The sequence below is a fragment of the Chiloscyllium plagiosum genome, unplaced genomic scaffold (genome assembly GCF_037043375.1).
Source record: "Chiloscyllium plagiosum isolate Xiang-an unplaced genomic scaffold, Cpla_swu_hap1 HiC_scaffold_28, whole genome shotgun sequence".
In the NCBI taxonomy this organism is placed as follows: Eukaryota; Metazoa; Chordata; class Chondrichthyes; order Orectolobiformes; family Hemiscylliidae; genus Chiloscyllium; species Chiloscyllium plagiosum.
The window spans coordinates 31678733-31705901 of record NW_028270166.1 but is presented as its reverse complement, the minus strand read 5'-3'; the positions used below and the strand labels follow the sequence as shown (position 1 = coordinate 31705901).

Genomic DNA, 27169 nt, shown 5'->3' with positions numbered 1-27169 from the left:
ACAAATTGAACTGCTTGCTGACATGCTAAACAGCGAAAACTATCAAAAATAAGATCTTGGCATTAATCTTTTTCTTGGAGAAAGTGAGGACTGCAGATGCTGGGGATCAGAGCTTAAAAATGTGTTGCTGGAAAAGCACAGCAGGTCAGGCAGCATCCAAGGAGAAGGAGAATCAACGTTTCGGGGTTTATGCCCAAAATGTCGATTCTCCTTCTCCTTTGATGCTGCCTGACCTGCTGTGCTTTTCCAGCAACACATTTTTAAGCATTAATCTTTTTCTTTCAAGGTTTTCATGCAGTGTTAAATATGTTTGTTCAGTTCATGAGTAATTGGTTACTTGTATTAGAAGTAACGTATCAGGACAATGGTTTATAATCTCAGATGACTGTCTTGTACCTTATTTTGCTTCTTCAGGTATTATTTACTGGTTGGGGCATTCATGATAATAGGGTGGAAAATAATATCTACAAGGACGAATCCTATTGGTTTTAATGCCACAATCCCTAGATTTATTGGTTAGATCTAGAGTAAAAATCCACTTAGAACCACCATTTTGCAAATAGATATTTCAAGTACTTGAGTTAAATTGTCAGGAATTCCAGTAAACGATTTTAATAAAAGCAAAATACTGCAGATGTTGGAAAAATGAAACAACCACAGAGAATGCTGGAGAAACTCTAGTCCGACAGCATCTGTGGAAGGAGAGACATAGCTAATGCTTGGAATCCGTTAAGACTCTTCAGAGTTGCAGAAGTGTCATATGGACTTAAAACTTTAATTCTGTTTCTCTAACCACAGATACTGCCAGACCTATTGAGTTTTTCCAGCATTCTTTATAAATGGTTTTAATAATCTTTCTGGAATGACTGAACTGTATGTGACTTTGCGAACAAATGTCACTGCACCCAGATTAAAAGGCAAGTTATATTGTGAGGTCTTGAAATATATTAACATAACATTGGATAGATTCTTTACAAGTTGTGTTTTTTTTTGCTGCATTATCTCATTTATAGCACTAAACAAAAAAAAGCGAGATTAACTTGCCATGGATATTAATACTTTGTGATTTGTTGCTGTGGCGCAATAGTTTTGCTAATTGCTCACATTGGAGCAATAATTGGACTCAACTTTTTTTTTAATGTGAGTACTCTTGTCTATCCTGAGAAACACAATACTCTAATATGCTGGATAAATGCAAGTTCTTTCTCATTAATATGTATATTATAAATCTCTCCTCAGATGTGTCTAGCAAGAAGTATTTACCTTTTGTCTACACGGTCACAAGTTCCAGTGCACAGCAGGACTAGAATATACAGAATATGCAACCGTTCCTGTATAGTCCAAAATCAGGTAACACAGACAGTGCTGTCAAGGAGAGCATTTATTTTACATTCTCACTTATCGGACGAAATGAGGCTTGTTGTTGCTATTCTCATTGTGCCAATGGACTTTTGTTGACTCAGGTCTTCTGCAATGTAGTGGGAGGGGAGATGGATGGTTGAAAGGTGACTAATAGGTTTTCTCTAACATAGCGATCTTTCTTTTGGCTCTGCTGTTCTATGATCTTCTTTGGCTTTGGTAAAAGTGTGCCGCAACTATAAGGATGGTTTGCTGCAACAAAATTCATGGTTTACTTCCAGTATTGCTGATGGTTTTCTGCCAATGTAACAGCAGCAGAGCAGTAAGACTAGTAGATCCATCAATGCCTCAAGTTTGTCTGTTTGATTATGGATTCTGTTTGCCCATCTTTGATCTATACTACTCGTCAATTCAAAAAATGTCGATTCAAATCTTAATGGTCAATCGATCCAATAGCCTTTTGACTGAAATGATTCCACATTTCCCCTATTATTTAGCCGGGGACAAAGTTTTGTTCATATTCTCACTTGTGAAGTGCCAAGCTCTAACTTTAATATTGTGCACCTTGTACTGGATTTTTCCACGAGAGGAACTAACTTATTTTTATTCACACTCTCTCTGGTTATGAGGATCAGAAAATCCCCTCAGTTACATTCCCTCTGAAAATTCTAAATTTGTGGTAAAAAAACCAGGTTTCTGCAATCTTTGCTCAAAATTTCACCCTTTAAACCCTGGTATTGTTATGGTGAATCTGTATTCAACTTAATCCAAGTCCATTAAATCCTTCCTCTGGTTCAAGTAGTGATAGGGTCTTGAATGAGAGGTTTGTCTCCATTACATTGAATGTTTGTTTTGTTACACTAAACATGCTGATGTTTGGATGTTAACACCATAAATACACACCAAATAGTGATTGTCTTTGTACTGAAATCCAATGCTCCATTCAGTTCTTAACATACTGAACAACACTTGCCTTTAGGAGGGGTTGTTGAAGGGTGGAGTCATCTATGAAAAAGTCAAGGACTGAAGTGCTGATAGATTTACAAGCATTGTGTTTCTTTAAATTCTGTAATTTATTTCTTTGTAGGTTCGATGTTATGCATCAGAAGGGAGGAAAGGTTTTCTTACTGGCTTATTAGACAATATCAAACAGGAATTAGCAAAAAATAAAGAAATGAAGGACAGCATTAAGAAATTTCGTGATGAAGCTAAAAGGTTAGAAGAATCAGAGGCTCTGCAGAGAGCGAGGAAAAAATATGTAAGTTTTCAAAATAGCATTTTCATTCAGAAGAGTCTCAAATTTGTAATTTTAATAAGATTAAATAGTGTTTATTTTTCAGAAAACTATTGAATCTGAGACAGTCAAAACCTCTGAAGTTCTTAAGAAAAAGTTGGAGGAGTTTTCAGAAACAGTTAAAGAGGTGAGTACAGCTCTGGACTTGCCAGAAGCAACCTTCATGAGAGAATTGTTTTAGAAGTTTTTTTTCTCTCTGTTTCTGGTTTTCAACAGAGTGATTTATAGGATTGGATTCCCTCAGGTTCATTGTACCTGGTTATGTGACATGGCCACCCACTCGTCATCTTGAATTTCCTTAAGTACTACACAGAGAGCTCAACTCCTGGCTATAGGAATTCTTCATAGTTGTGTTAATCAACCATTCTAGCCAATGACAAATTTGTTTAAGTGATGCTTGAGTTCCAGTGATCCTTAATGAGTTGATACCTTGCCCATGCAGATGATTTATGAGTATCAACTAAGATACCTTTTTTTTTGTTGATCCAATTGTATCCACTAAATTTACCTTTTTTGGCTTTCATAATATGATAATCAGTTGGACAGGGGATAATTTGTTTTTAAGGATCTTGTGGTCCCAGTCCAACTTAAAAGAGTTAAAGAGCAGAATTTTTGTTTTATATTCACTTATGGGATGTGAGTGTTTTTGGCTAGGCCAGCATTTATTGCCCATTCTATTTGCCCAGAGGACAGGTAAGAGTCGATCGCGTTGCTGTGGGTGTAGAGTCACATATAGTGCAGACACGTAAGGATGGCAGATTTCCTTCCCTAAAAGACATTAGTGAATTAGATGGGTTTTTCCGACAATCGGCAATAGTTTAATGATCATCATTAGACCCTTAATTCCAGATCTTTACTAAGTTCATATTCCACTATCTGCCATGATGGAATTTAAACCCAAACATCCAGAACATTGGCTGAGTCTCTGGATTAATAGCTGAAAAATGTGTTGCTGGAAAAGCGCAGCAGGTCAGGCAGCATCCCAAGGCGCAGGAGAATCGACGTTTCGGGCATAAGCCCTTCTTCAGGAATGAGGAGGGTGTGCCAAGCAGGCTAAGATAAAAGGTAGGGAGGAGGGAATTGGGGGAGGGGCATTGGAAATGCGATAGTTGGAAGGAGGTTAAGGTGAGGGTGATAGGCCGGAGAGGGAGTGGGGGCGGAGAGGTCGGGAAGAGGATTTGTAGGTCAAGAAGGCGGTGCTGAGTCTGAGGGTTGGGACTGAGATAAGGCGAGGGGAGGGGAAATGAGGAAGCTGGAGAAATCTGCATTCATCCCTTGTGGTTGGAGGGTTCCTAGGCGGAAGATGAAGCGCTCTTCCTCCAGGCATCATGTTGCCATGGTCTGGCGCCTGGAGGAGGCCAAGGACCTGCATGTCCTTGGCGGAGTGGGAGGGGGAGTTAGTGTTTAGCCACAGGGCGGTTGGGTTGGTTGGTGCGGGTGTCCCAGAGGTGTTCTCTGAAACGTTCCGCAAACAGGCCGCCTAAAAAATTAAATCATCAAGTTTGGAGAGTGAGAGAGAGAGTGTGTCAGGAAAACCAGCAGAATAGATGTTAATGCATTTTGTCCACTCCTTGTGAGAGGTATTTGATTTCAGTTGAATCAGCAATACAAGTGGTGCTTTTGTCCTCAACCAACCTAGTTTAAAATGGAGAAATAAGTGTGATTTCTGCTGCACAGTGAAAGTACTTGAATGTCAAGTGTAGGTCGAGCAAACTTGGCCAAGATGTGGACCATAGTTATATAAATTCCTGAAGGTGTCTGGATTCTTGTGTGGTCTAATATATACCATGTACTATATATATATATATTTATGATTTAGATGAGGGAATCAAGTATAACGTTTCCAAGATTGCTGATGATGCAAAACTAGAGAGTGAGATAGGGATATGCAGAGGCTTCAGGGTGATTTAGACAAGTGGGTTGAGTGGTCAAATATATGGCTGATGCCGTATAATGTGGATAAATGTGGAGTTGTTCCACTTTGGTAGGAAAAACGAATGACAGTATTATTTAACTGATAGTTTGGGAAATATTAACATACTAAGGGATCTGTGTGTCCTTGTACACCAGTCACTGAAAGTTAGCACATTGATGCAACATGCAGTTCAGAAGGCAAATGGTATATTGTATAGGTGAGACTACAGCTGAAGTATTGTGTGCAATGTTGATGTCCTTACGTAAGAAAAGTATATGTCACGGAAGGAGTGCAGCAAAGGTTCAGCAGACTGATTTTTGGGATGGCCAGTTTACCCTATGAAGCAATTGGATTGACTGGGTCTATATTCGATGAGGTTTAGAAGAATCAGAAGGGATCTCATTAAAATGTAGAAAATTCTGACGGCTGGACAGACTGGATCAGGAGCTACTCCTCAGGATTTGCAGCAAGGGATCTGGTTTTAGACTATGCATTGACCATTTGGACTGAGATGAGAAATACCTTCAGAGGATGACGAATTCTCCACCTCAGAAGGTTGTGGAAGCAAAGACACTGAATATATTTAGGAAAGAATTGTAGATTTCTAGAAGCTAAAGATGTTTAGAGATATGGGGAGAGAGGGGGAGTATGGCATTGGGAGAGTATGGCATTGGGATAGAGGATCAGCCGTGATTATGTTGAATGATGGAGAGTTTCTTGAGGGGCCAAATAGCCTATTCCTGCTCATACCCCCCATGTTTCTGTGATTACTTGGCAGAGATATCAAAAAGTTTATCAGTACCTGTGGGACTATAACTCAGAATAAATTATAACTGAGGGAATGTGTTTCGTATGCCTTCCTTTATTTGTCAGAGTATTGAGTTTAGGAGTTGGGAGGTCAGGTTGCAGCTGTACAGGGCATTGGTTAGGCTTTTGGAGTATTGTATGCAATTCTTGTCTCCCTCCTTTTGGAACAATGTTGTGAAATTTGAAAGGGTTCAGAAAAAACGAACAAGGATGTTGCCAGGTTTGGAGAGTTTGAGCCAGAGGGAGAGGCTGAATAGGCTGAGACTGTTTTCCTTGGAATGTCGGAAGCTGAGGGATGACCTTATAGAGGTTTATAAAATCATGAGGGGCATCAGTTGGGTAAATAGACAAAGTCTTTTCCTTGGCTTGGGGGAGTCCAGAACTAGATGGCATAGGTTTAAGGGGAAAGATTTAAAAGAGACCTACGTGGCAACTTGTTCACACAGAGGTTGGTCCATGTGTGGAATGAGCTACCAGAGGAAGTGCTGACGGCTGATATAATTACAACATTTAAAAGGCATCTGGATGGGTACATCTAGCCCCATTTGCCAGCGCTTGGCTGATATCCCTCCACATCCTTCCTATTCATGTACCCATCCAGACTATGACTGTATGAGAAGAACTTATCACCCGGTTTTCAGTGTGACTGTATATAAGAATATAACTTGATGGAATATTTAATTTATGTTATGTCCTGTTTTCTATGCTGCAGAGCCTGGATGAAGTTGGTAAATCTGATATCGGTAAGAAAATTAGGGAAGGAGTAGAAGAAGCAGCAAAATCAGCAAAGCAATCTGCAGAATCAGTCAGTAAAAGTGGGGAAAGGATTGGCAAAACCACTGCATTCAAAGCAATATCTCAGGTAGGTGATACCACTTAAAGCAGATTGCCTGGATTTAAATATCTCATTTTCTGCATCTATAGCTTTGTGCAGTATTCCTTGCTGTATTTATCTGTGTAAGGATAATGACTACACTTCATTGCAACATTTGCTCAGTTGTATGACAAGGTGCAACTTACTAGCACGTTCTTCTAACAACTAGGCTATATATGCATCTTACATGGGTCATGTAGAAATATATTGTACAGATGTGCCACATACACTGTTTAAATCCAGCTTTGAGTGAAGTATCTTGGATCTCTTGCTAATGTTAACAGAGCTTGATGTTCAGATTTGAGATTTATTAATGAGCACTAAGAACAATCTTTTTCCAAAACCAGAAACTCAAGCATAAACCAATGGAAAGCTAGGAGGCACTGTGGTTAGCATTGCTGCCTCACAGTGCCAGGGATCCGGGTTTGATTGTACCCTCTGGTGTTTGTTTGCATGAAGTTGCACGTTCTTCCTGTATCTGTATGGCTTTCATTCAGGTTCTGTGGTTTCCACAGTCCATAGATGTGCAGGATAGCTGGATTGGTCATGCTAAATTGCCCTGTTGTCATGTTAGGTGTACTAGTAATGGTAAATGTGGGGTTATGGGGCTAGGGTGGGTTTCTGTTTGGAGGGTCGATGCGAGCTCTATCTGTGCTGTAGGCTTTCTACAATTCAATTTGTACTAAAAGCTGGTCTTGGGAAGTGGGATGTGAGCCCATGCTACAAGTTAAATATCTATGTTTAAAGCCTTGTCACATGGATTGCAGATTGAAACTAAAATTGAGTTACACAAAAACTTAACAATAAAAGATAAGTAAATTTGATAGTTAAATAACTGACTGCTTCTCTCTCCATGGTAACACCTCTTACCAAGCAGAGTCCACCTGACAACCAGTTGGCACTCTCTTCTCAATCATTGCAGGTTTTTCCCCATTTATTGGTATTCTTGCAAACTGTCCTGATGAGTGAAAAGCGTTAACAAAATGATTTTGTTTTAGTTATACTCAGTATAATTGTGTATATTTTAGAAAATTTAGGTACAGTATGTTGTTTTAGAACGTTATTTGCTTTCTAAACCGTTTATGAAGTTGCCTGTGGAAGTTCTAGTTGGTGTATTTGAATTTACTGTTTTATACAAAATACCAAAAGCTGGTATGGTTTTGCTTAATCAGAAGCAGAGGCTTATGAATAGTCTGGTCAGAATATCCTCCCACAAATACAAACATGGGTACACAAGTACAATTGAGACACAATCTGTGATGCTGAATGAATATTTCTCAGACTGGAAGGACTTGCCTTTTCCAGCAGGGCTCACGGTTTTGACATTAGTGGCAGGTCCCTAGTTTCTGAAATATACCAAATATACTGCACTCATGCAGTAGGGGGCACTAATGCTCTCCTTAAATGTGAGGAGCTCTTTTTTCACTTTGAACTCATTTGTCTTGTTGAGTTAATGTTTCAGTGTTCTTTACATATATTGGTAAAGGTTAGTGTTGATATTTGGATTATGTTCTTGCGACGCCAGTGGAAGTCGATGTGCTGACTTGTTAAACACTGGATCATGTCTGTGAAGACCTGACAGGTATAATTGATTCATTACAATGAAAATGTGCTTTTCTCAATCAGATATGAGATCGCAATTCAAACCTGCTGTTTAGTTTGGAAAATTTAAATTTTGTGTAGTCAGTGAATTTTTTCTAATATCACCCCCCCCCAAAAACATTTCACGTTCGGTATTTGTTCCTTAACAACCACAACTAAAATTGATTAGATTAGATTCCCTACAGTGTGGAAACAGGCCCTTCGGGCCAACCACTCGGAAGAATAACCTACCCAGACCCATTTCCCCTCTGACTAATGCACCTAACACTATAGGCAATTTAGCATGGCCAAATCACCTGACCTGCACATCTTTTGTATTGTGGGAAGAAACTGGAGCACCCGGAGGAAACCTATGCAGACACTGGGAGAATGTGCAAACTCCACACAGCCAGTCGCCCGAGGCTGGAATCAAACCTGGGATCCTGGTGCTGAGAGGCAGCAGTGCTCACCACTGAACCATCGTGCTACCCCGACATCCAGCCTGCATTTGCTACACCATCAATCATAATGCTATCAGCCACATACTTGCCACTCAAGGCCTCTGCTGTTCACCTCCCTCTCTTCCAAGACTTGCCTTTAAAATCCATCTTTGCAACCAATCGTTTGGCCATTCCTCCTAAGAAAACCTTCGTGAACTGCATGTCAGCCATGGCTCATTCAGTATGTTCCAAGTGCTTTGCAATCAATGAAGTACTTTTGAATTGTGGTCATGGTTGTAATTTAGGAAATTTGTAGCTAATCCATATACCACAAGCTCCCAAAAACAGTCATGTAATACTGAGCAAATAAAGTTTTTGTAACGTTGATTGATAGATACTTATTGATAGATAAGTATCAACCAGGACACTGAGGATCACTCCTGACTCCTCTTCAAAATAGTGCAATGATTTATTTTACATCTACGTGACCATTCAGATAGAGCCTTGAACTTATGCCTCTGAAAGCTGGCATCTCCGACAAGCATTGCTTTCTCTGCGCTGAACAAGAGTATCATTGATGATATTCATGCTCAAGGTGTGGATTGGAACCCCGAAACTTATGACTTGAGGAGAGAACATACTGAATGAGCCATGGCTGACATTCAGTTCACGAAGGTTTTTTTAGGAGGAATGGCCAAATGATTGGTTGGAAAGAAGGATTTTAAAGCCAAGTCTTGGAAGAGAGGGAGGTGAACAGCAAGGGCCTTGAGTGGCAAGTATGCAGCTGATGGTGTAGCAAATGCAGGCTGGATACAGAAATGGTCAGAGTCCAAAGAAATATGTCATAGAAATCTTATAATATTTGGTAAGATGCAAATGACTCATGAATGTAAATAATTACAAATGCTGGCATTGTGATGCAGATACAGATTAACTCAAAGTACACCAAAGTCTTGTTTTACTTCCTGCACTGCTTTTATAAAGACATGGATAGCCTGCATGGGGTACCTAGTCAACTAGTGCCTAGCTGAATCATTTGTACCAATCTACTGAAAATCCACGCAGCAGCATTTCTGTTAGCCTGATTCAGTTTTAATGTTCCCTATTCATCCAATACATCATCTTAGCTCAGTTCAGTGAGTTTAGATGTGAGTTGAATTCGTAGGGGATTTAAATGTTGGTGTGTGCGGAAGCAATGAAGTTTAACCAGCAAAATATCACCTACCATTATGGAACTAGTTGATTTTCTTCATCTGAGATCATTGTACCTGTAAGAACACAATGTCAACTAGAATGTCAGTTCTGGTAGAAGCACTTGCATTGGTCAACATGTCACCATCCAGCCTCCTTGACTTTCTAAAGCCCCTGTCAGTACACATGATCGTGTGACTGACTCCTGTCTGCAATATCTAGTGACCATCATGAAGCTTGTTTCTTGTCCTGGACACCGCTCATTAAATGTAATTTGTTTAATATCTATTGACATTTGGTTGTGTGGCTAAAACAGAGATTCCCAGCACTGTTCAAATATTTATTTTAAAAGAAGTTGTGAAAGGCAATTGTGTTCTTTGAAGTAAGGGAATCAATTGGGTCCGTTCCAAGATAATTTATTATCTCTGGATTGAGTGGCATTGATGTGTGGTCTCCTTCATCCACATTTTATAATCTGCATGTTCCTTAGTCTGGGGCAGCAGAATAAGCTAGAGTTAACCTTCTCAGGTTTGGCCATCAGAAAGGGGCAAATGTGTCATGGTTCTCTGCACCTGTTCTCACTAGGAAACCTCAACTGTGGTTCAACAGCTTCCCAAAACTATTGAGGCTCAAGAATGATTTATTAGTCAGTTGAAATAATCAAAATTGTCTGATGTTCCACAGATTTAGAGCTAATAACTTGCTGCTTGTGTATTTCCATTTCCAGTTTTTGGAGAAACCCTGAACCAAAGGAATCAACACTCTAGTAAAGTAAATTTATAGCTGTAGAAAACACTACCAATCGCATACACATTGTTCCGTTGAATGAACAGATTGATTGATGGGTGGGTGAGATACTAAACAAATATTTTATCAGTGTTTACTGTGGAGGAGTATATGGAAGCTAGAGAACTTGGGGAAATAAATAGTGTTATCTTGAAAAGTGTCCATATTACAGAAGAGGAGGTTCTGCATGTCTTAAAAAGCAGAAAGTTGGATAAATCCCTACGACCTGATCAGCTGCATCCCAGAGCTTTGTGGGAAGTGAGGGAAGAATTATTGGGCCCCTTGTGGAGATATTTGTATCATTGATGGCTACAGGTGAGGTGCTGGAAGACTGAAAGTTGGCTAATATTTAAGAAAGGTGCTTAGGAATAGCTAGGGAACTATAGACTGGTGAGCCTGATGTCAGTGGTAAGTAAGTTGTTGGAGGAGATTCTGAGGGAGAGGATTTACATGTATTTGTATGGGCAAGGACAGATTAGAGGTAGTCAACATGGCTTTGAGAGTGGAAAATTATGCCTCACTAACTTGATTTGAGTTTTTTGAAAAAGTGACAAAGATGATTAATGAAGGCAGAGCAGTAGATGTTGTCAATATGGACTTCAGCAAGGTAGACTAGTTAGCAAGTTAGATCACGTGGAACTTGATACAAAATTGAAGATAAGAGACAGTGTGGTGATGGAGGGTTGCTTTTCAAACTGGAAAAGTGTGACGAATGGTCTGCCCAAGGATCGCTGCCTGGTCCACTGCTGTTTGTCATTTATATGAATGATTTGGGTGTGAATATAGGAGGTATGGTTAATATGTTTGCAGATGACACCAAAATTGGTGGCATAGTGGACAATGAAGGAGGTTATCTCAGAGTCCAATGGGTCCTTCATCAGATGGGCCAATGGGCTGAGGAGTGGCAGATGGAGAAGGCAAATCAGGACAGAATTTATTGGTAGGGCCTTGGGAAGTGTTGCTGAACAAAGAAACCAAGGGATGCAGGTGCATAGTTCCTTGAAGATAGAGTCGCAGATAGACAGGGTAGTGAAAACGTTGCGTGGTGTGCATGGCTTCGTTGGTGAGAACATTGAGTATAGGAGATGGGATTTTCAAGAAGATTTGGAGAGATGTGAAGTCATGTTGTGGCTGTCCAGGATGTTGATTAGGCCACTTTTGGAAAACTGCATTCAATTCTGGTCTCTACTATAATAAAGATGTTGTTAAACTTGAGAGGGTGCAGAAAAGATTTATAAGGATGTTGTCAGGCTTCGAGGGTTTGAGCTATAGGGAAAGGCTGAATAGGCTGGAGATATTTTCCCTGGAGCGTCATATGCGTAGAGGTTTATAAAATCATGAGGGGCATGGATAGGATGAATAGCCAAGGTCTTTTTCCTAGGTAGGGAAGTCTGAAACTAGAGTGCATAAGTTGAAGGTGAGAGAGGAAGAGACATAGAAGAGACCTGAGGGTCAACGTTTTCAAGCACAGGTTTAGTCTGTATGGAATGAGCTGCCAGAGGAAGTGGTAGAGGTTGGTGTAACTACATCATTTAAAAGGCATCTGGATGGGTACAGGGATTCGATAGATCTGGACCAAGTATGGGCAAATGGGACTAGATCAGTTTAGGATATGTGGTTAGCATGGAATGGTTGGACTGAAGTGTCTATTTCCTTGCCTGTAAGTGAGGTTTATCCTGGTAGGATCTGTTCAACATGTTGATGAAAGAGAAAAGCCCTTCTGGTTGAATATTTATGGTGTTATTAATGCTATTAGTAATAGTTGCAGTGTTCACTCCAACTGTTGGTTGTTTAACCATAAAGATTTTTTGTTTTTCTTTCTTCCCCACTTTTCCTCCTCGCAAACCTGTTTCCAGACCCTGAAGGTGTTACCACTGCACAGTTCAGGGTCCTTGTTGTTATTCCACTGAGCAATCATGTTCACTTGCATCCTACTTTTACAATGGGCTAGTATAATTGACGCCCAAATACACTTAACTCTTGTTGCTGGCTCCAAGCACCATACCATTTCATGTCTCAGAACCAATCACGGTAGATAGTGAGATTTGAATTGATAAATCTGGAGTTAAAAAACTGCTCCTATGATGACCATAAAGCTATTACTGATTATCATAAAAAATCTGATAGCTTGGTAATGTCTTTTACTTACGAAAAAATGCATCTCATGTAGTCTGATGGTTTTGTTCCTCCAGATCCACAGCAATAAGGTTCACTCTTAAACTGCTGAACAAGCAATTCAGATTAGTGATGGGTGATAAATATTTGCCTTTCTGGTGTTGCCAACATGCCACGAAAGAATACATTTAAAAAAAAACTGATGGCCAGAAATAAATTAAGAACTAAAAATCATGATGTGGGTGCTTGCCTGCCTTGACAAAGAAAATGGCCAGTGCAGAATGATTGAGGAGAAAGCGAGGACTGCAGATGCTGGAGATCAGAGCTGAAAATGTGTTGCTGGAAAAGCACAGCAGGTCAGGCAGCATTCCTGAAGAAGGGCTTATGCCCGAAACGTCGATTCTCCTGTTCCTTGGATGCTGCCTGACCTGCTGCGCTTTTCCAGCAACACATTTTCAGCGCAGAATGATTCCAAATTACACCATGTTGTGTGGAGAATGTTTTTTTTTTGTTATTTGCCAAGTTTGCATAAAATAGCAAGGGAAGGAAGGGCCCTTTGAACCTTAGGTGGTAATGCCATTGGAGAAGTTAATGCAGAATTCAAGTCAATGGCTTGAAGACCTTGCTGTTGGCCTAATTTGCTGGGTCACGGCAGTTGATTTGTAGACTTAAATGGTGGGGTCAGTCAGTGCACTGCGCTTCATGTTAATGATTTACCACACAGACAAGAAGGAAAAAAAATTAATCCATGCCAACTGAAGCTCAAGAACCAAGTCCTGTAGCGATGGGAAGAGGCCACAAATAGTGGAAGTGTAAGTTGTCACTGGCAGCCACAGTACCATCAGGCATGCAGTTGGCTCAGGATTTTGTTCATTTTGATGATGACATCATCATCACCTAGTAGCATCCAGAGAGACCAAGCAACCTTTCTGAAGGACAACAATGCTGGCTCCTGAATTGGAGAGGTGCCTAAAACAGATGGCCTAAACAGTGCTTCTCATCACCTTGATTAAATCTTTTAATAAGGCCAAACTGACAGAAATATAATGCGAGCTTATAGCCTTGATTCAAAAGGTGGCAAAAGAAAAAAACATTCTGGAACTTACTTTGCTGGAACTTGAGAACAATTCACAATTCTAGTCATGACCATTGCTCCCAATATCATTAAACCTAGGGTAGCTCATGAGTCAGCCAGAGTAGACATCGATAAAGCGGCCCTGAGTGAGGTCTGCTTCTCAGCAAAGCAGCCTGGTTGCCTCCTGTACTGATCAGGTAGACTTCAAACTAAAAGAAATGCATCCTTGGCTTTAGCTTCATGGCCAAGAAAACTGTGGCCATTGAATGTTCAAATCTGCCTATTGGGCTATTCCAGATTATGCCCTTGTGCCTCTCCAAAAGTTTGGAAGTTTCATCAACATTTATATTCCAACCCTGAACACTGATCCAGTTGTTGAAGATACATCAACGTTGATCTTCATGAACTCCTCCAGAATGCCCCTCCCAAAGATCAAACTGTCACCTGTGATGATTCCAACTCCAGAGTTGGCCATGACAATCAGGCATAGAAGGGAGTACTCAGAAACTATGGAGTTGGAAACTGCAGTGGAAACTCTTGGAAGTCTGTTTTAAAAAAAAGGCAGCTATCCATTAACCAATAGCATCTTTCAACAAAAGGATCACTTCAAGACCACGTGGCTGCAATCCTGCTCTCAACATTGGCATTTGATAGACTTACAGGACATCTGAATACTAGATCATAGTTTCCCAAAATGGTGTTTGGGACCTGTGTTCTTTTCAAGCCCTAAAATGGAGTCTCAATGAGAAACAATTGGGTAAACGTGGGACTGGAAGCATTGTGGATCTGACTTCTTCTGGATCAGCTTCTCCACTCAAAGTCCAAGAACAGACCTGTAATTGTACCTGTGGAAAAGACTCACTGTACACTGCTGGTAATATATGCTTTTGTGAAGAATTACAATCTGTCTATAACCAATATACCAAACACAAAACCCTCTGAGGAGTGCTGATGGTAAGAAATTGCACATTGACAAGAGGTCCGTCCATAATCATCAGTTGGAACACTTTGAAACAATTCCTGATGAAGGGCTTTTGCCCAAAACGTCAATTGTCCTGCTCCTGGGATGCTGCCTGAACTGCTATGCTTTTACAACACCCCACTCTCACCACTTTGAAACACACCAACCCTGAGTGAACAGTGCATGATACTCCTATCAGCTGTAGCAAACAGCTGCCAAAGAAGAACTGAATGAGAGCCCAACTCTTGGAGTCAATAAAATTCCATTCAAAGCGTCGAAGCGTGTCGTCCCTGCTATCTACATACCTGAGCCCTATGTGCCAGGCTCCCTTTTTCATGGCCTGATGGGAGCAGGGCAGGATTCCACCGGGTCATAGTAATGTTGCTGTATCAGAAGAAAGGAGAAAAATCATGCAGTCATAACTACAGTTGGATCATTCTCGGTCACCCTTGTTCACACACACCCCCACACCTGTCGGGTGTGATGTATAGAGGATGGGTCACTGGCGAATGGAAAAGGGGTTCCAAGCAAGCATTGCAAAGATTCCCTGAAATGAATCCCTCTGCGTTTCACATTGATCATTGCCAGTAGGAAGTTCAGACATAAATTCTGATACTTGACGATGCTAAATTGGAGTGCAATTAATTCTTGTACGATGAGCAAAGAGCCAGCATGAAAGAGAAAAGGAGGACCATCAACATTTATTACGTCTTCAACTGTAACAGTTGTGCTGATCGTGGGTAAGCCTGACCAGCCACCACTGAGCCTCTAATTGAGGAGAAAAATCTTCCTAAAATAATCTTTGTCTGGAAAGAAATAACCCACTGCCTCTCCCACCATAGCCATGGCAGAGGTTTGCTCCATGTAATGATCCATATGTTAGAGGAGTCAATTGATAGTGATCAGGGACAGGTGTCCAAGGTACATGTAGATTTTCCAATCTGTGGGGTCATGACCAATTACAGCAGTACTGTAGTTCTGAATAAGATATTTAGCATATGTAACCAATGTATCAGCGGATCAGGAATAAAAGAAATTTAATTTACACAGCACCTTTCATAACTTAAGGATGTCTCAAAGCACTTCATAACTAATTCAGTATTTTTTGAGTGTAATCACTGCAATGTTGTGAACTTCAGAAACTAATTGAAATGGAGCAAGAAGAAGGTTATCTCAGATTACAACGGGATCTTGATCAGATGGGCCAATGGGCTGAGAAGTGGCAGATGGAGTTTAATTTAGATAAATGTGAGGTACTGCATTTTGGGTAAGCAACTCTTAGCAGGACTTATACACTTAATGGTAAGGTCAGAGGGAGTGTTGCTGAACAAAGAGACCATGGAGTTCAGCTTCATAGCTCCTTGAAAGTGGAGTCGCAGGTAGATAGGATAGTGAAAAAGGCGTTTGGTATGCTTTCCTTTATTGGTCAGAGTGTTGAGTGCAGGAGTTGGGAGTCATGTTGCGGCTGTACAGAACATTGGTTAGGCCACTGTTGGAATAGTGCGTACAGTTCTGGTCTCTTTCCTATTGGAAAGATGTTTTGAAACTTGAAAGGGTTCAGAAAAGGTTTACAAGGATGTTGCCAGGATTGGAGGATTTGAGCTACAGGGAGAGATTGAATAGGCTAGGGCTGTTTTCCCTGGAGCGTCGGAGACTGAGGGGTTACCTTATAGAAGTTTACAAAATTATGAGGGGCATGGATAGGATAAATAGACAAAGTCTTTTCCCTGGAGTTGGGGAGTCCCAGAACTAGAGGACATAGGTTTAGGGTGAGAGGGAAAAAATATAAGAGACCTAAGGGGCAACCTTTTCATGCAGAGTGTGGTACATGTATGGAATGAGCTGCCAGAGGATGTGGTGGAGGCTGGTACAATTGCAACATTTAAAAGGCATCTGGATGGGTATATGAATAAGAGGGGTTTGGAGGGATATGGGCCAGGTGCTGGCAGGTGAGACTAGATTGGGTTGGGATATCTGGTCAGCATGAACAAGTTGGACTGAAGGGTCTGTTTCCATGCTGTACATCTATGACTGTCTGACTCTAAGGTCTCTCAAACAACAGTGCAATAATAATGAGATCATCTGTTTTTTGATATGAGTAGAAGGGTAAATATTGTCCAGGACCCCAGGGGAAATTTCCTTGCTCTCCATTCAGTAGTGTCATACATCTTTTAAGTTCGGTTGAGAGGGTTTGTCATTCCAAAGATAGCACCTCATATAATGTGGCCCTACTAAGTGCACCATTTAGGCATTTGCCTGAACTGTGTGCTGGGCTCTTTAGAATTCACACAAATACATCAGTGGGCCATATGCTTATACCGCTACCTCCAAAGTCTCTGCCGGAGAAACATTTTGTTACTCGTTTCCTGGGAGATTTGAGCAATGCAACCAGAGTTCCGGATATTGTTCATTCCTAGCTGTCCTGAGAAGATAGAGGGCTTTTTTATTGACTGTAGTCCTTGAGGTAATGACGATTGTTGTCCTGCTTGAGACCTACGCTAGACTTCCGATAGATCATTTTTCAAAGTCAAGCACATCGTATGGACAAGAGCCATGTGCATGTGGAATTGAGTTGTCAAGTGTTTGTGTTGAATCAAGTTTGTGTAGCTTCTTCAGCAAACAGGAAATGATGTTGAAAAGAATAACTCCAGATGAAGTCTGCAGGAAGCTCACTTTGTATCTGACGGTTACTAAAATCGGACTTAGTTGCTGGATGAATGAAGGGTCTGTGCTCACTGTATTTGTGAAATGTATGTATTGAGTCACAAGGGTGGAAATCGGCAATCCTGGGCATGTCCTGTGGTAGGCAAAAGAACAAAGAATATCAGTCCAGTCTGATGAATACAGGTAATTATTTTATAATGCAATGGGTATGTTCTTGTGCAACCTTGTGTTTCAGAAAAATTGCACTTGAGAAACAAGTGCAGCAATGTAATTGCATTACAGCCAGTGCACATTTTAAAAGTGTGCGCTTTAGAAACAGTGTCCCTGATTCTTTAATCATGTTTTAATGAATTAATGTTAATAAAATGCACAATTTAGCAAGACAACCTGTATTTTTACATACCTCACACATGAAAATACAGTCGAACAGTGTTTCAGACCATTTGGTAAAATATTCTTAGAATTATAGAATCCCCACACTGTGGAAGCCAACCATTTGGCCCATTGAGTCCACTCCAACTCTCCAAAGAGCATCTCCCCCAGACCTGTCCCCTCCCAGCCTTTCCCTGTAACCCTGTATTTCCCACCCTAAATACATCGATATGCATCCCTGGACACTATGGGCAATTTATCATGGCCAGTCCAGCTACCCTGCACATCTTTGGACTGCAGGAGGAGACCAGAGCACCCAGAGGAAACCCACACAGACATGCAGAATATGCAAAATCTCGCAGCCAGCCAACCGATGGTGGAAGTGAACCCAGGTCTTTGGTGCTATGATGCAGCAATGCCAACCACTGTGCTAATGCAACATGACAATCTGGCAGTTTTCCTGCCTGCATTGTAACAAATGCAATTTTTTTAAAAAAAGAAAAGTACTTCATCATTCAGTTGATGTGCAGTTCTGTTTAAGGTGCAGTTTTCATGTTAAACTGGAGTAATATAATGTATAATGTAATAAGTACAGCATTGTTAGCTTTTAATTTGGCTAACTGAATGATATCAACTTTACTGCTTTGCTTTCTTCAGAGTGTTGAATCCGTAAAGAAAGAGCTAGATGAAAGTGTTCTCGGCCGGAGTGGAACGTACCGGTCACCGTCATCACTGAGGAAGCGAACTGACTTTTCACATGATAAAACACAGGAAAAAGTATTTGAACCAAATGAGTATGTAATATTTCGGTATTTAAGCAGACAATTTATTTCACTCGGACAAAGTAATATGTTGCTGAAGAGACTGAGCAGATCTGGCAGCAGCTGTGGAGAGAAAATAAATTAATGTTTCAAGTCCAGTTCTGAAGAAGGGTCACTGGATTCAAAATATTAACTCTATTTTCCCTCCACAGGTGCTACCAGTACTTCTGAGTTTCTCCAGTTTCTGTTGGTTTGTTTCAGATCTCCAGCATCCTCGGTTCTTTGTTTTAATTTGTTTTCCTCCCTTGTCTTAAAGTGTTGATTTTCTCCAGGCTACTGGCCTTCTCTGGTTACTTATGCAGGTGATCATTCTTCATTTGTGAACTTAGATTGTGGCTTTTCAGCAGGTCAGTAGGCAGAGAGGTTGTAACAGCTGAACCCAGTCTGCTGTCATTCAACAAACGCACAAACAGCACCAAACATTTATATAGAATGCTTTGTGCAAGCTGTATAACCTCAATTTTGAGGAGCAGAAAATGGACTCAGCATGAAACAGGCAGAATAGAGGACAAGACTGAAAGAGTAGTTGAAGAAAAGTGAAAAAGAAGATCATTCTGACAGAAGCTTGGTAGTTGAGAGAGTGACATGATTTGTAAAACAGTAATTGTAAACAGTGAGGAACATAGCAGACATCAGGAGGTCGTACTTGAAATATCCAGGCACATGGAAAATTATACTTTCTGCAGAAAATGTGAAGCATTGTACTTAGTACATTTTCAAACAGAAGAGGCAATAAAAGCTGAATAGTCCACATATAAAAGCGATGCAAGAGCATAAAAACCAAGAGGGAGATGGGGTATCATTTTCTGAAAATTTTGCATCGGGTGGTAGGAGTTTTTTTTTAAGAAACATGGGAACAGTTGTAGGTCTTTTGGCTCTTGGGACCTCTGCACCATTCAATAAAATGAAAGGATCATGGAGGACTCAGCAGTAACTTTTGAAAGAGAATTGAGTAAATTTTTGAAGATCAAGTTTTCAGCATTATAGATAATAGGGGAGTGGGACTGATTGGCTAACTCTTACTGACATGGTGGACTGAATGGCTTCCTACCATTATGTCAGATTCTATGATCAGTTTCAAATTGTACAAGATGGAAAATGGTTAGACAGGTCAGGCAACAGAAGTCAACCCTCAAAGTCATGAAGAGACAGACTAGAGTTTTGGGGTTTATGGAAAGAGCTTGGATCACAGGCAGCTGATATTGCAATATGGAAGAAGATGACAAATCAGTGCATGAACATAGAACATTACAGCATAGTATAGGCCCTTCAGCCCATGATGTTGCGCCGACCTGTCACACCAATCTGAAGCCATCTAACCTACACTATTCCATGTACGTCCATATGCTTGTCCAATGACGACTTAAATGTACTTAAAGTTGGCGAATCTACTCCCATTGCAGGCAAAGCATTCCATAACCTTACTACTCTCTGAGTAAAGAAACTACCTCTGACATCTGTCCTATATCTATCACCCCTCAATTTAAAGTTGTGCCCCGTCGTGCTTGCCGTCACCATCCTTGGAAAAAAGCTCTCCCTGTCCATCCTGTCTAACCCTCTGATTATCTTACATGTCTCTATTAAGTCACCTCTCAACCTTCTCTCTAACAAAAACAGCCTCAAGTCCCTCAGCCTTTCCTCGTAAGACCTTCCCTCCATACCAGGCAACATCCTAGTAAATCTCCTCTGCACCCTTTCCAAAGCTTCCACATCCTCCTCATAATGTGGTGACCAGACCTGTACACAATACTCCAAGTGTGGCCATACCAGAGTTTTGTACAGCTGTAGCATACCCTCATGGTTCTGGAACTCGATCCCTCTATTAATAAAAACTAAAACACTGTATGTCTTCTTAACAACCCTGTCAACCTGGGTGGCATCTTTCAAGGATCTGTGTACCTGGACACCAAGATCTCTCTGCTCATCTACACTACCAAGAATCTTACCAGTACTTTGCATTCCGGTTACTCCAACCAAAATGAATCACCTCACACTTGTCCGCATTTAACTCCATTTGCCATCTCTCAGCCCAGTTCTGCAGCTTATCTATGTTTTTCTGTAACCTACAACATCCTTCGTCACTATCCACAACTCCACCGACCTTAGTGTCATCTGCAGATTTACTAACCCACCCTGCTACGCCCTCATCCAGGTTGTTTATAAAAATGACGAACAGCAGTGGACCCAACACCGATCCTTGTGATACATCACTGGTAACTGGACTCCAGGATGAACATTTTCCATCAACCACACCTTCTGTCTTTTTTCAGCAAGCCAAACTGCAATATCTCCCACAATCCCATTCCTTCGCATTTTGTATAATAGCCTACTGTGGGGAACCTTATCGAACGCTTTGCTGAAATCCATATACACCACATCAACCAGTTTACTCTCATCTACCTGTTTGGTCACCTTCTCAAAGAACTCAATAAGGTTTGTGAGGCGCGACCTACCCTTCACAAAACCGTGCTGACTATCCCTAATCAAATTATTTTTTAGATGATTATAAATCCTATCTATTATAACCTTTTCCAACACTTTACCAACAACTGAAGTAAGGCTCACTGGTCTATAATTACCAGGATTGTCTCTACTCCCCTTCTTGAACCGGGGAACCACATTTGCTATCCTCTAGTCTTCTGGCACTATTCCTGTAGACAATGACGATTTAAAGATCAATGCCAAAGGCTCGGCAATCTCCTCCCTGGCTTCCCAGAGGATCCTAGGATAAATCCCATCCGGCCCAGGGGACTTATCTATTTTCACACTCTGCAGGATTTCTAATACCTCTTCCTTGTGGACCTCAATCACACCTAGTCTAGTAGCCTGTATCTCAGTATTCTCCTTGACAACATTGTTGTTTTCTAGAGCGAATACTGTCGAAAAATATCCATTTAGTGCTTCCCCTATCTCCTGACTCCACACACAACTTCCACTACTATCCTTGATTAGCCCTAATCTTACTCTTGTTATTCTTTTATTCCTTAAATGCCTATAAAAAGCCTTAGGGTTTACTCTGATCCTATCCGCCAACAACTTCTCATGTCTCCTTCTGGCTCTTCTGAGGTCTCTCTTTAGGTCTTTCCTGGCTACCTTGTAACCCGCATGCTCCCTAACTGAGCCTTCACATCTCATCCAGACATAAGCCGCCGCCTTCCTCTTGACCAGAGATTCCACTTCCTTCTTAAACCACGTCTCCCGCGCTCTACAGCTTCCTCCCTGCCTGACAGGTACATACTTATCTAGGACACACAGTAGCTTTTCCTTGAATAAGCTCCACATTTCTAATGTGCCTATCCCTGCTGTTTCCTTCCCCATCCTATGCTTCCTAAATCTTGCCTAATCGCATCGTAATTGCCTTTCCCCCAGCTGTAACTCTTGCCCAGTGGTATGCACCTTTCCCTTTCTATCACTAAAGTAAACATAACAGAATTGTGATCGCTATCACCAAAGTGCTCACCTACTTTCAAGTCTAACACCTGGCCGGGCTCGTTACCCAGTACCAAATCTAATGTGGCTTTGCCCCTTGTTGGCCTGTCTACATACTGTGTCAGGAAGCCCTCCTGCACACACTGGACAAAAACTAACCCGTCTATAGTACTCGTACTATAGTGTTCCCAGTCAATATTTGGAAAGTTGAATCCCCCATGACAACTACCATGTCTCTCTCACTCCTATCGAGAATCATCTTTGCTATCCTTTCCTCTACATCTCTGGAACTATTCGGAGGCCTATAGAAAACTCCCAACAGGGTGACCTCTCCTTTCCTGTTCTAACTTCAGCCCATACTACCTCAGTTGACGAGTCCCCAAACATCCTTTCTGTATCTGTAATGCTGTCCTTGACCAACAATGCCACACCTCCCCCTCTTTTACCATCTTCTCTGTTCTTACTGAAGCATCTAAATCCTGGAACCTGCAACAACCATTCCTGTCCCTGCTCTAACCATGTCTCTGAAATGGCCACAACATCAAAGTCCCAGGTACCAACCCATGCTGCAAGTTCACCCACCTTATTCTGGATGCTCCTGGTGTTGAAGTAGATAGACTTCAAACCAACCTCTTGCTTGCCAGTGCCATCTTGCGTCCCTGAAACTTGATTTTGGACCTCCCTACTCTCAACCTTTTCTATACTCGAACTACAATTTTGGTTCCCATCCCCCTGCTGGATTAGTTTAAACCCACCCCAATAGCCTTAGCGAATTTCCCCGCCAGGATATTGGTATCCCTGTGGTTCAGATGAAGACCATCCTGCTTGTAGAGGTCCCACCTACCCCAAAAAGAGCCCCAATTATCCAAGAATTATCCAATGAAACCTAGCTCAAGATCAAACAACAGGGTTCAAAAACACTAGATTTTGAAGATGGCAGACAAGGAAGTTAATCAAGATGAAAATCAATTGTGACTGGAGCCACAAGGAAATATTTCCCTTTAGCTTTTAAAATTGCTAAAAAATTTGGGTTCATCTTAGTGTCAAACAGGAAATTGAATAGAAGGTTAAAAACACAGAAGGAACTGGGAAGATAAAGATGGATGTCCACCTTTTATATAAGCCCTTCCTAAAGAAGGGCTTATGCCCGAAACGTCGATTATCCTGTTCCATGGATGCTGCCTGACCTACTGTACTTTTCCAGCAACACATTTTCAGCTCTGATCTCCAGCTTCTGCAGCCCTCACTTTCTCTCACCTTTTACATATGCAATCTGTTTCTGGATAATCTCTGAGGATCATATGCATAACAAATAAATAAAACCAAGCTAAAGTGCTGGGTGTATAACCGTGTTGATCAATTGGGTTTAGATGGGGAAGGCATTGGAGGAGGGCATTGTGGAAAAGATATGAATGGAAGATTGCTGTGCACATAGCAACCAATAAAAATTGTTGAAGGAAAATAATATGATCTGGTGTCAAAAGGCTGCAGAGAGGTATGAATTTGAAGATGGATGTAAATGCAACTATAGAGGATATTAATTGTGACCTTGAACAAAGGGTCTGTATGGTGCATTTCACACTGATTTTTCCAAACTAAACCATAGGTGGAGCTATTGATGAGAAATTGCAAAGAATTCATCACTTCGGTAAAAATCAACTCCTACAATCAATGATATAGCTTATGTTCAACCGTTGGCCATGCTCAGACTTGACATTTACAATCTCAATTGTTCTCTTACAGAGAAGCTATGGGGATGGTTCTCCATAAAGATTCAAAATGGTACCAGCAGTGGAAGGAATTCAAGGACAATAATGTTGTCTTTAACAGTAAGCACTCATTGTCATCAGAACACAAAATATACAATGCCTGACAATTCACCTGATCAATTTGTCTCTGTTTTAGATGGCAAAATAAATGTCACTTACTCTAATTTTCCTTTGCAGGGTTCTTTGAAATGAAGATGAAATACGATGAAAGTGACAACACATTTATTAGGGCATCGAGAGCCATAACAGACAAAGTCACTGATTTGATAGGTAAATAAAAAAATGGGTGCTCTTTCATTGTGGAGTTTGGAGCAGAAGGAATGTATTATTAAAATGTTTCAGTTAAATGTCACATCAGAATATGATAAAGCAGACTACACCAAAGTCGCAGCTTCACTTCAGAACAGCAGGATACAAGGTGAAAATAAGTAGCTTGCCTTCTGAGCCATTATTTCTCATTGTTACCCCAATCTCAACCTGAATGTCTAACAAAAAATTTGCATTTATAAAACATGTTTAATGTAATATTTCATGAGAAAGTTCACAGTTCGGAGGTTGTAAAAGATGAGTTAAGAAATGTCTCAAGAAATGGCGAGGTAGGCAGAGTACTGAAGAAACTCCATAGTTGTGACAGCATCTTTGGAATGAGAAAGAGTTGACATTGAGCCTAATAGATTCACTTGTTCTGAAGAAGAGTCATATTAGTGTTGAAACATTAGTTCTGTTTTGATCCCAACAGATTCTGCCAGACTTGCTGAATTTTTCCAGCACTTTGTTTTTATTTCAGATCTCCAGCATCTGCAGAATTTTGCATTAAGTTTCTTGCAGCATTTGAAAGTTATTAAGAGGCTGTTAGTTTTAGGGAGTGAGTCTTGTGCAGATTTTATATCTGAAGACTGCCACTAAAGGTGGATCAGGTGTAAATGAGGTCCGGCTCGAGCTAGATGAGGTTGTAGAGATTTGAGCAAGGGCAGAGATTTTCAGTTTAATGTCTTGTGGACTCGGGAGAAGACCAATGGCAGAGGACTTGCATGTAGTCAATGGATCTTTAGTTAAAGTTTAGTCAATGTTTGATGGAATTTAGCAACTAGGATAGAGAGTGTCGGACACGTGATGTTTGGTTTTGAGAAACATGTTACAAGGGCCTGGAAACCACTGTCACTAACTCTGTTACATAAATTCATATTCAGAGCCCTATCTTTTGTAAACAGAATAAGTCCAGACATTGTACATTTTCAACTAATCAAAAGACGAGGGATACCAGTTTCTTGTTGCATTCCCAACAACAACCAGGAGTCCTATTGCTAACCAATTTGTACCCTTTTGGTCTTATAGGTTAAATTGTCGTTCTCTTTGAAATTTCCTGTACTTGCATCTGTACCAATGAGTGCAAGACAAGAAACTTTGACAGTCTTTCTCCATTATTTGCAATACATCGTTATTTATTATATAAAATAATACGTTTAAGATCATGTTACAAGTCTTTAATCATCATTATACTACAGATAATGGGATTTTTAGACTGGACCATGTTTGTGACCTGAGGCCTACTGATTAGAGTGACACTGCTGCCTTTGTGTAACACTATATGTATGAACGTGGAAGACATGCTGCAGGGTGTTTCACAATTAAATCAGAAACCTACATTCTTTTAAATTAGCAATTGTATTTTGTAAAATGGATATTTTTAGAAAAGAATATCTCAGAATTTTGTGTGATTCACTTAATCTCAGCTGCGGTAGATATAAATGGGGCTGAATTCACTTTAAGGTGGTCTTACATTGACTGTATTCAATTTGTGTGACTGAAACAGAATTATAAGACAGACTGTATTAATGCAAACTATGCAGTGTGAAAACCTGGAAAAGATCAGAAGGACAGTGATGCTCTAGCCTTGAAGAATGATGATTTAAGGGCAGGTTTGTGATATAATTGAAATCCTGACATGAAACTCATTGCTCAACATACTTCACTGGGTTGTTTTTCTACATCATCGGCAATTAGTCAGCGGGAAATTGAGAAACAAATTTGTAAAGAGATTTCAGTTATCTGTAAGAATAATAGAGTGGTTATGGTAGGGGATTTTAACTTTCCAAACATAGACTGGGACTGCCATAGTGTTAAGGGTTTAGATGGAGAGGAATTTGTTAAGAGTGTACAAGAAAAGTTTCTGAGTCAGTATGTGGATGTACCTATTAAAGAAGGTGTAAAACGTGACCTACTCTTGGGAAATAAGGCAGGGCAGGCAACTGAGGTGTCAGTGGGGGAGCATTTTGGGGCCAGCGACCATAATTCTATTACATTTAAAATAGTAATGGAAAGGGATAGACCAGATCTAACAATTGAAGTTCTATATTGGAGGAAGCCTAATTTTGACAGTATGAGGCAAGAACGTTCAAAAGCTGACTGGGCGCAGGTGTTCGCAGGTAAAGGGACGGCTGGAAAATGGGAAGCCTTCAGAAATGAGAGAACGATAGACCAGAGGCAGTATATTTGTGTTAGGGTGAAAGGAAAGGCTGGTAGAGGTAGGGAATGCTGGATGAATAGAGAAATTGGTGGTTGGATAAGAAAAAGAAGGAAGCATATGTCAGGTATAGACAGGAGAGTGAATCCTTAGAGTATAAAGGCAGTAGGAGGACACTTAAGAGGGAAATCAGATGAGCAAAAAGGGGACATGAGATAGCTTTGGCAAACAGGGTTAAGGAGAATCCAAAGTGTTTTTACAAATACATTAAGAACAAAAGGGCAACTAGGGAGAGAATAAAGCCCATCAAACATCAACAAGGCAGCCTTTGTATGGAGCTTCAGGAGATGGGAGAGATACTAAATGAGTATTTTGCTTCAGTGTTTACTGTGGAAAAGGACATGGAAGGTATAGAATGTGGGAAATAAATGTTGACATCTTGAAAAAATGTCCATATTACAGAGGAGGAAGTGCTGGATGTCTTGAAACGCATAAAGATGGATAAAGCCCCAGGACCTGATCAGATGTACCCTGAAACTCTCTGGGAAGCTAGGGAAGTGATTGGGCCCCTTGCTGAGATATTTGTATCATTGATAGTCACAGGTGAGGTGCCGGAAGACTGGAGGTTGGCTAATGTGGTACCACTGTTTAAGAAAGGTGGTAAGAACAAGCCAGGGAACTATAGACCAGTGAGCCTGACGTCAGTGGTGGGCAAGTTGTTGGAGGGAATCCTGAGGGACAGGATATACGTATATTTGGAAAGGCAAGGACTGATTAAGGATAGTCAACATGGCTTTGTGCATGGGAAATCATGTCTCACAAACTTGATTGCGTCTTTTTGAAAAAGTAACAAAGAGGATTGATGAGGGCAGAGCAGTGGACGAGTGAGGTGTTCAACAAGGTTCCCCATGGGGGACTGGTTAGCAAGGTTAGATCTTATGGATTGCAGGGAGAACTAGCATTTGGATAGACAACTGGCTTGAAGATAGAAGACAGAGGGTGGTGGTGGAGGGTAGTTTTTCAGACTGGAGGCCTGTGACCAGTGGAGTGCCACACGGATCAGTGCTGGATCCACTACTTTTTGTCATTTACATAAATGATTTGGATATGAACATAGGAGGTATAGTTACTAAGTTTGCAGCTGCCACCAAAATTGGAGGTGTAGTGGACAGCAAAGAAGGTTACCTCAGATTACAATGGGATCTTGATCAGATGAGCCAGTGAGCTGATGGGATTCAATTTAGATAAATGC

At 40.9% G+C, this 27169-nt stretch overlaps 1 protein-coding gene across 3 annotated transcripts in view; it reads left to right on the top strand.

The window, feature by feature from the left end:
• timm44 (translocase of inner mitochondrial membrane 44 homolog (yeast)) overlaps positions 1 to 27169 on the top strand; it is an 85688-nt gene that overhangs the window by 9456 nt on the left and 49063 nt on the right. For all 3 annotated transcript variants that reach the window (XR_015751847.1, XM_087976094.1, XM_043721044.2), the window contains exons 2-8: positions 1240 to 1350; positions 2447 to 2617; positions 2700 to 2780; positions 6088 to 6237; positions 18092 to 18228; positions 23428 to 23513; positions 23631 to 23723. Coding sequence is in view for 2 of the 3 variants with exons in the window: in XM_087976094.1 (XP_087832220.1) it covers positions 1240 to 1350; positions 2447 to 2617; positions 2700 to 2780; positions 6088 to 6237; positions 18092 to 18228; positions 23428 to 23513; positions 23631 to 23723 (829 nt within the window). In the remaining variant the exon portion in view is untranslated. The remainder of the gene's footprint in view (positions 1 to 1239; positions 1351 to 2446; positions 2618 to 2699; positions 2781 to 6087; positions 6238 to 18091; positions 18229 to 23427; positions 23514 to 23630; positions 23724 to 27169) is intronic.